The following is a 10,247-nucleotide window of genomic DNA, read 5'->3' as shown; positions in this document are numbered from 1 at the left end:
ACAATGTGGAGAAGGAGCGGGAGGCCAACAAGAGCGCGGGGGCCAGTTGGCTGGCCCTGCTGGCCGGGCTGGCGCACCTGGCCGCCGCCGAGAAGGCCTACCACAGCATGACCTTCCTGGGCCAGAAGCTAGGTACCGCCCGGCCGCTGCCCCTCGCGCCCCGCGGGGAGGGATCCTTCTCCGCTCCCCCGTCCCTCGGGTCCCCGCTCCCCCGTCTTTCTCCGGGCCCCCCCATGGTCACTGCTGGGGGAGCAGGGCAGCGCGGCGCGCCCGAGCCTGCCCCACGGCCTGCCCCGGATTTAGCTCCGCGGGTGTCGCAGGGTGGGTAGGGAACGGGCGGCCGCCGTAGCACTATGATGTAATCTGTCAGCCGGTAGTTGCATAGTGCTAGGTAGCCGAGGACCCTGGCCTCGGTGAGGTGCGTGTCTCTGCGTGTGAAACACAGGTGCTGGGTCAAGCGAGTGTCCGTGGGCCCAGTGAGAAATTGGCTGTACCATTTGGGTGACCCCTAAAGAATAAATAAGAGTGCAGGTGCCATGCAGGTGGCACAGCAGCTCTGCAAATAGAGACATCTCTTTATTGGTTGGTAGGCTACCTGCCTGCCATTCCCAACGTTTAGCCAGAGGTGTTTTTGTGCCGGCATGCTCTGACTGAGATTCTGGCAAAGGTGAGCTCATTGAGGTAACCCAAGGGTTAAAGCTTCTTCATGTCACAGTTCCAGGGCCTAATATTAGAGTTGCTTATGTGTAAGTACATGTGTAAATACTCAGGGATGGAGATAGCCTCCTAAAAACTGTTATTCATGTAGATGCTGCAGGATCTTGGGAAGTTTTGGCCACAATCTTGGCTGCTTCTCTCTCTCTCTCTCTCTCTCTCAGTACATGAATAGAAAATTTCCAAACTGGCACCGGACAAGCTGTCATCATATTGCCCTCTGGGCAAAGCTGCTTATTTTCTCTTTGAACTGCAGACTGGCATGGAAAATGGGTCAAGGGCTATGAGTCTGATGTGTAATGCAGTAAAGCATCAAGAAAATTCTGCTTTGCTGTTTAAGTGGTGACTTGGACTATTTTATAAAAAAATCTTGACAGACAAAACTCTATCTGTAAGGCTAACTTTAAAAAGTGAATTTGTTGCTTGTAGGAAGGACAGAATTGACAGCAGAAGGGACAAAGTTTTGTTTGTTTATATACTTCATGAACAACCACAATAGATGATTCTTCACCTTGCCCATGACCTGGGGGCAGCTCTTGGTTTAGGAAGGTAGCTGTTTCTCTGTGATAACCGATTCTCTGCTTTTCTGCCCCAAATTGCTAAAGTAGCTTTTGAACTTTATATGTGTAAAATGGATGTGAAAAGGACTATCCACGATTACAAAATGTATAAGCAATTTCAAAGTGGCACCTAAATTTGAAATCTCTTTAAAAGTTCTGCAGATTCAGTCCTTGTGATCCTTGCTTCACTGCAGCTCTGGAGTGCCACAGTGGCACATAAGGCCGTCTGTAAATAGGAATTATGAAATAAGGGTAGTACCTTTGTACAGTCTTTTGGTAGCATGAAAGGTAAATATCTTTTACTTTGACCCTCTACTTTGGTCTTTTTTTCTTTTAAATTCTTCATAGTATTGAGCAGGTAGAGAGAAGCACTGACTGCTTCCCACCCCACTCCGTTTTTTTTAAGGATTAACCTGCACTGTGGTCTCACTGAGATAAGCTATGATTGTTTTCCCTTTGAATTCTGGTTTATATTAAGATTGTGTAGGGACTTGAAACATTTGATTTGTACACACAGATGTCACGTGGTTCCCATTCAAAGGTTGCTTTGCAAATTTGAGTGCTTTGTGTTTGAAGAGGTGTTGTTAGGGAATTATCTTGAAAAGATCTAGAGTTATTAACAGCAGTGGAGACTACTAAAGTTTCATGATGACTTTATTCTTCTGACTTCCACAGATAACAGTTAACTTTTAACTGAACTCTCTTCTGAAGGGTCACACCATAACTAAGGCGGATGTAAGGGAGTTGAAGAAGTTTTGCAGCTGTCATTGGCTGCTGAAATATGAATAAGGACATGTGTATCTTGCATGAAATTACATGAAGCGCTTCTGAGGATATTCTATGTGTAATTCAGTTACTTGCAAAACAATACACTGAATTTTGTTTCTTGATTTTTAAAAAATACTGTGATCAAACAACACTTAGGAACACCTAGGGAAAAACAAGTGTGATTATATAAAATTTTCCAGTATTGCTGTCTATCTTTGCTGTCCCTGGATTTTGGTAATACCTCCATATTTATCTGAACAGGTGGTCAGTCATTCTTCAGCCGAAAGGACTCCATCCGAACCATCTACACATCTCTGCATAATGAGCTGAAGAAGGTGGTGGCGACGGGTCGCAATGCACTAGGAGGAACAGCTCCTCACTTGGAAGAGCTGCTTTCTCACCTGTCTGAACAGCTCTGTTTTTTTGTTCAGGCTCGGATGGAAATTGCTGACTTCTATGAAAAAATGTACACGCTCAGCACCCAAAAGTTCATTAACTCTGAGGAACTGGTAAACATTTTGGAATCCATCTTAAAGAAATACAGCTCAAGGTCAGTGCTTATTTGCTGGCAGTAAGTACTCAGACATAATAAATGATGTTGAGGTTCAAAGCAAGCCTAAAGACTTTGCTGTCCTTTGCTGAGCAGCACAGCCCCTTGCGTGAATTTATGCATGATGTGAATGTTGGTCAGCAACATCAGATGCATGAAGTCTCAAAATACGACTCCTCTGAAGAAGAAAAATAAAAAAGGGAGAGTGTTTCTGCTCATCATGTTCTAGGAGCCATCCCCTCTATTCCTTAATTAATAATCAGTGTGTTCATATTCAGCAAAGAGGAGTTGTCATTTTCCTTATGAAAGATGTAAGGTTTCTTGAACTTTTTCATTGGGAGTGGAGAGTAAATGACTTAATTCCATATGGACTTCAGTAAAATTGATATATAAAGCAAACAGATACTTGTGTGACCATTTTATTTTTAGACTAGAGTATAGGTCTGCTTAATTCTAAAAGCTATACTATAGCTACCTGGTCTACCTAGTAGGATTTCATGGTGCTCTTACTGCTTCTCTTGAGAGGTACTGGAGCGAGTAGGAGCACCTCTGAGTCTTTGGTCCCTGCCATTATGGCTTCTTGAAGTTAAGATCTAGTAGTTCCTGTTACAAGAGTCCCAGGATGTTTGTAAATGACTCTGGGGTGGGTATTTCACATCTAACACATGTGAGACTTGAAAGTGATGGCAGTAAAAAAGAGAATTTCTGAATGCTTGTTGACAGACTCAAATTCTAGCTCTTTTTATTTTAAAGCAAAACAAGGTAGCCATTGTAGGAAGCTGATTTTCAAATGTAGTTGAATTTTTAAAAAATCTTTGTTAGTGAAATAGTGTCTAAGATAACATTTGAGGAGAATATTCTGAGGTCTTTTTTCTTCAGGTACAATTGTTAAAGTGTACATGTATGACAAATCAAAATAATTCAGTGCTGCTTTCTGACATTCCAAATCAAAACGCTGCAGCTGACTCCCTTATTTTTTGGGGGAATAACTTAGGCAAATTACTATGTAATTTTGCTATTTTAAAATCAAAATTTGTCTATATAATCTTACTAGTGACTTTTTTGCAGTTCTTGGTTTGTGAACCCTTATAATATCAGGGCTATTAGTCCAATAAAAAATGAACTTACATGTTTTTTCCTTGATGCAATAAACATTAAAGAGTAAAGTGAGGTAAGTTTTTTTTGAAAAGTTGTTTTTTTGTTGTATACTAACCATTGCCATTATGTTCTGAGCATGTGCTGAGTCAACAGCACTGTTAAAATTATGAAAACCAAACCTGATACTTTGATGAAGTGACTGGAGACTGTTACATATAAAATGTTTTATTGTGCTATTTAAATACATTTGAGTGACACATCTGTACTTCTAAGGCATTATTATAACCTCTAAAAAAATAAGCCATGTCTCCCTGGGAAAAAACTGATGATCTTGCTTTGGGTTAATGAGCAATCTCTAAGATGGAGACATTCTAAGACTGTTAGAGCTAATTCAGTGGCTGCCGTGTGGTCCTCCCCAGTCACGTACAGGATGTTTCTGAAAAAAGTGGGGGTAATCTCTTCCTTTAGTCCTTCCTTTAGTTTCTTCATATCTCAGATCACTTTCTGGGGGCTGTTATGCTGATGTGTGCTGGCTGGAAGGCATTTCTGTTTTAGAGTCTCTTGACCCTCTCAGGTGAAAGGTCAAATAAACTCATCCTTAGTCTCTTCCCTCTGTCAATATATTCCTCACTTGTAGTTGAGGATGTGTGCCATTTTCTCAGCCAACTGTGCGAAGGCCAGACAGGGCATCTGTTCTGTAGATAAATTCTGGCCTTGGTTTCTTTCCTTTGCATCTAAAAGTAGCTGTTCATATAACATAGAGCAATTAACTGTTTGCTGCTAAAGGAATGACAGAATTAATTGCCTGTCAAAAAATCAAGTCATATTGTTGTATCTGAAAAATCATTAACTCTTGAACAGTTAAAGCTATTTTGTTACTACTTATTGCTGACTTGTACACAGCCAACACGAGACATTTTTGTGTCTGCTTTTCTATAGAATACAGATGGAGAAGTAACTTCTGAATTTTTTAACTGTTGGTTTGAATGGGATCTTAACTGAGATAATTAAAACAGCATCAGAAGCAGGATCCTTTAAAAGCTTAGTATAAAGTGAATAAGTAACTAGTAAACTTATTTTGATGTAATTATTTTTACATGTTAAATGTTTTTCATCTAGTAAGCATTTTGTAAATACATGTATGTATGTGTGATGTACGGAAGGAAATAAAAAGTTGTAGAAAAATGAGGCTTCTTCCTAGTCTGGAAAACAAAACTCTATCATCCCTCTGCTTTTGAGAATGATTGGGGGAAAAAATCAATTTTCCAATGTGTTTTTAAGTTCTTAACTTCCTAACTTATTGAAATACTGTAAAAACCTGACTTTTATGTGATACTGAGCTCAGTCAGATATTTCTGTGTTATGAAACTTAATTACAGCAGATATACTGAGTATATAACCTGTTAGTTTACTCTGCAACTGTATCAAGCTTCTCAGCTGAGATGTGTATTTTTGGATTAAAACAGTTTAGCAAATCCTGCTGTGCAGTGAAACATGGCAATAGCTATGAGCCATGAAGCAAAGTAGAAGTGGGAAGCCGTACATCATGGTGTTAATCCAGGAGACTTGGCAGTGCTGCATTAGTATGAATTTTTAAATTACTTTAAAAATTGAAGAATAACCGTCTTGGTCTGACTGCAGATGTGTTGAAACCACTGTGCTAAGTGTGCGCTTGATGGGACTATCTGGAACAAATAATGTTGTATAATGCATCTCCCCCCCCACCCCCGCCGCCTTCTAATACATGGCAACAAAACATTTTCTGCTGAATACCAAAACCATTGGAATTATATAATGCTGACTGTTAGCAGAATATAACTTTTAATTAACTCTTGTTTGTTCAAAGTAATGTAAATGTGCTCTGGACTTCTCAGCCCACCAAAGTAGCCAGTAATCGCTGTATCCCTGCTACAGCAGGGTTGATGGTTGCTGACATGTACTGTGTACAGGAGGTGGCTGGTCACCCAACCTAGCCTGTTTGCAGAACGTGGTGCCTCAACTGATTTATGATATTTATAATTTAATTTTCTTCAAATAAATTTAGACTTGCATCTTAATAGGAAATCCTTTCAAGACATGTATTGTGGCTGTCAAAAAAAAAAAGTGTTGCTTAACAGTGATAAAATTGTCAGACAATTTTCACAAGCCTAAGAATTAATGTTTCGGCAAGAGCTTGATGGAAAGTCAAAGCAAAAATAATGAAGAAAGAGGGGATGAAAAGCCTAAAATTCTCTCTCATTCTTCTGGTCCACAACAAAATTAAGTGTTTTGGTTTTGAACCAAGTATTTCCAAAATTGATTATATGTATTGTGTCCTGGAAGCTGAGGGGAATAATGGAGTCATTTTCACCTTGTCTGAAGATGACCTGTTAAAGATTGGAAGAATTCATTATAAACTTCTTTGTTTTAAAGCAATAACAAGACCCAGGACATTTTTTCTGAAGTGAGGGGATAAATCTGTCTTACTTAAATGGAAACCTCATGAAGTCTTGTCTTTGAACTATTGGTTGTTCTTTGTTGGAGACCTCTCTAAGAGTCCTAAATGCCTATTAGGGAACACATTTACTAAAAAGGCCACTTCCTCTTTTCTGAAGACTCATTCTTTCTAAAGTTAAGTATTTAGTTTCTGTAACAGGAACAGTTTTGTGCAGTTTGAATTAAGTATGTATTTATCAATGATGTTGTAAATTTACAAGTAATTTGAGTATCAAGGGAAAGGAGGCAGGCTGGATCTGTCTTTTTTTCCCCGATGTTTATTAAAAATCAAGTGAGAAGAGAAAGCTATAGAATGGATCTATAAAATTCCATTTCATCGATATTTGTTGTAATAGTAGAATCACTCTTATGAATAAGATGTGCAGTGGCACTTTGACCTGGTAGAGGAGGTGGTGTTTTTTTAACCATCTGTTAAATTGAGAGCTGATCTTGACCTGAATTTTTAGTGAGAGAAATTGGTTGTTACAGCATCTTCATTGTGCTATGATGAAATCTTGCCGACTGCTTTTCCCTTTCATCACTTTTAGTACACCAAGGTTTGAAGTTTGAGACCTGGTTCATTGGTAAATACAGTTAATCATGATTCTATTGACTAATCTTCCATCACAATTTTATTGTGAATTTAAAAAAAAAAAAAAAAGCTCAGCTCGGCTTCCTCATAGCTTTCCTGTACAAACAACAAGTTTGTAAGGTAATTCCTTTGATTTAACTTAATGTCTTACTGCCATTCCGTAACTATCAAGACATATTTTACCACCAGAAGGGATTTTAAACTAGAACAAAACGACCTGATCTTAAAGAGAAATTGTGCTATAGTAGTTTATGAGTCAAGATGAACAGTGATTGTTCTTGAACTGATCAAATATAACTCCCTTGCTTTGATAGAGAAATGTCTGGCAGGTGTTTTTGTCAAATGTGAAGTGGTGTATGTTCATTAAAATATTTGCCAAAATTATTTTAAAATAACTTTTTTAAATTAACAAGATTATTTTTTGGTTTACACTATACTCCAATGTTTGGTCTTCTGTCTGTGAATTGAAAAATACTGTCTGATTATTTCACTGTTGTATACAGCCGTTCTCATGTCTTAACTAATGTTATGTTTTCTAGATTTCATCATCCAATCCTCAGTCCTCTTGAAAGCAGTTTCCAGCTGGAAGTAGATGTGCTTGCACATCTCTTAAAGGCTCAGGCTCAGATCTCAGAGTGGAAGTTCCTTCCATCCCTGGTCAACTTGCACAGCGCTCACACCAAACTACAGACTTGGGGCCAAATTTTTGAGAAGCAGCGAGAGACCAAGAAACATCTGTTTGGAGGGCAGTCTCAGAAGGCTGTACAACCTCCGCACCTCTTCCTCTGGCTGATGAAGCTCAAAAACATTCTCCTTGCCAAGTTTAGCTTTTACTTTCATGAGGCCCTTAGTCGACAAACAACAGCATCTGAAATGAAAACTTTGACTGCTAAAACAAATCCTGATTACTTTGGAAAAATTTCCAGCTTCATCCGGAAGTATGATGCTGTCAATGTTTCCTTAATTTTTGACAATCGTGGATCAGAGAGTTTTCAGGGACATGGTTATCATCATCCCCATTCTTACAGGGAAGCGCCCAAAGGAGTGGATCAGTACCCTGCAGTGGTGTCTCTGCCCAGCGATAGGCCTGTTATGCACTGGCCCAATGTGATCATGATTATGACTGATAGAACCTCTGACCTCAACAGTTTGGAGAAGGTTGTTCACTTCTATGATGACAAAGTCCAAAGCACGTACTTTCTGACTCGTCCCGAACCTCATTTTACCATTGTAGTTATTTTTGAGTCCAAGAAGTCGGAAAGGGACTATCATTTTATTTCTTTTCTCAATGAAATTTCACATTCCCTTAAGAACTCCAAAGCTTTTGCAAGCTTGAAGCCTGGATCCAAAGGGTAAAATACAAACTACTTACAGGTTGTCAAGGCAGTATGCCAGCCCTGGGGGAGCTGTAGCTTTCAAGGATTACATAAATTCATGATTCTCAGAGTCTAATTAAACCGGAACCATTATTTTTAATGTTATAAGTTCCTTTTTTGTTTGTTTGTCTGTTTTTTTTTTTTTTAAGCTAACAGACACTTGAAGAAAAGTATTTCTTGGGTAGTGCTCAGTGGGACAACCTAATAGTGGGATGCTAAATGGCCACTGTAGGACTTTTTTCTGTGTGGTTTTCAATTTTCAGTATGATTTATTTTTTTGGTCCACAACTTTGTTGCCTGCATCAGAAAGGAATATATGCACTTTATCTTAGTCTGATTGTTGACTGTCTTCTACAGTGTTTATTGAAAATGTGGTGAGGATGGAAGATACTATCTTTTCAGAAAACTGTGTTGCCTGACAGGAATGATTTCCGGCAACTAAACATTTATACAAGGGAATATTAAAAAAAGTGAACCTGCAAGGACACATTTTAAATAAAAATATGACAGTCAAAAAAGGCACTATTGTTAATTATAACTTAGTTTTCAAATGGTTTAAAATAATTGAGGTCTCTGACACTCTCTGTTAAACACCAGTCTCTATGCTGAACACCCTGTGTCATAAAGCTTTGTCATTGCTCCAGAATGCAGGCTGGGGCAAGAAAAGCTGCAGCATGGGCTGGGAGGCCAGTATTTACTGGAGTGTTGTGGCATTGCGTGTCCAGCACCAGTGTTGGCTCAGATTAACTGAAGGAGACAAGGTGAGGTTGTGCAGGTGTTGTAGAAGGAACAGCTCCACAGAAAAAGCAGCAAAGCTCTTTTCAAATCATGCTTTTGTCTGGCTAACTTGAAGAAAAAAAAAAAGGCAGTAGGAAGTGCCCTTTGTAAATGAGTTATTTTCTAATTTGCTGTTAGGGTCAACCTGGATTTGTTTTCAAATTTTTATAAGTATATAGTTTTTTTCTTTCTGTGCAGTTTTAAGTAATTTCACAAGCCAAATCACTCTTGGAATTTGGATTTAAATATATAGCCTATGCAGTATGTTTACCTCATTCTAAAATGTCTTTCACCACTTCTAGGCTGCAGGTTTGGAAAAAAATATGTTTTCTAGTTACCCTGAAAGTGCTTTATTTTGGAAATCAATATTTCCAAATACAATGAAAGGGTCAATTTGGCTGTACTTCTAGCTTTATATTGCATGATTCTTCTGACTTCACTATGCAGTTGTGCAAGCACTTTCATGGGAATTCAGGAGGACTGATATGGGTCTGCTGTATCATGTATGTAAAAGTGTAGTAAAGTTAGATCCTTAGATGACACTGTGTAAGGTATAATGTCATCAGGTTTGTTCTAAAAGGGAGTTTAAATCAAAATGTTTGTTTCTGTTAACACTGAAATATAAAATATACCATTGCAGATGTGGCTTTTACCGATTCCCTTTCTCTCCCGCAGAAGGTTATGAATACTTGTCTTGCTTCTTGCTGCAAGTGCTGATTTCTTTACAATCACATAAGCATGTTCTGTTCTCAAAATATAAGCTCTGACTTTCCACTTTTGTGCCAAATAGAGCCTTCCATGCTTTGCTGTAATTATATGTTAGTCTGCTGTGAATATCTGTGCTACTGCCTTTCACCTCACATCTTAGTCTGACTGCAGTTACCACTCTCAAAAGTTCAGAGTCTGCTCTTTGCCGTTGGAAAATAACAGGACTTGCAAATGTACCAGCAACTGGAGGGTGTAACAGCGTTAACACTTTGCAGCTTGAATTGCCCTTGTAACCGGACAAAGTTGCACATGACAGTATCGAGAGACTTAGTGTGCTTCCTGCTGTGGACAATGACCTTGTAATAACATGGTACTATTGACTTCCTCACCCCGAGTAACAGAAGAGAGGCTGTTGCCAGAGCTGATTCCCAGTCTTCAGCAGTGTAATAAAGTGTTGTACAAATTCTGTCTGCCTCTACAGTATTTCCCTGTCATACTAGCTATCTGTGGGAAAGGGGAGAGGAGACTAGTGGAAGAGATCGTGTGGTACAGACACCTTGCTTATTTCTGAGTTGCAGGTGGCACCTTGGAAGAGGTGAGAGAGAAATCTGCTGCCCTTTGGAGCAGAC

At 39.2% G+C, this 10,247-nt stretch overlaps 1 protein-coding gene across 1 annotated transcript; it reads left to right on the top strand.

Annotated features, from left to right (window-relative positions):
* Window positions 1-5: 5 nt before the first annotated feature.
* On the top strand, window positions 6-8,421 carry LOC104614800 (chromosome unknown open reading frame, human C12orf66; the record flags this gene model as incomplete). Its single annotated transcript, XM_010286104.1, has 3 exons — window positions 6-132; window positions 2,304-2,592; window positions 7,297-8,421. Coding segments are annotated over 3 exons (1,233 nt in total), but the record flags the coding sequence as incomplete, so codon positions are not given.
* Between the last annotated feature and the right edge of the window lie 1,826 nt (window positions 8,422-10,247).

The sequence above is a fragment of the Phaethon lepturus genome, unplaced genomic scaffold (genome assembly GCF_000687285.1).
Source record: "Phaethon lepturus isolate BGI_N335 unplaced genomic scaffold, ASM68728v1 scaffold38814, whole genome shotgun sequence".
NCBI classification, from domain to species: Eukaryota; Metazoa; Chordata; class Aves; order Phaethontiformes; family Phaethontidae; genus Phaethon; species Phaethon lepturus.
Note: the sequence above shows the minus strand (reverse complement) of the source record. Positions and strands in the feature narration are given on the sequence as shown.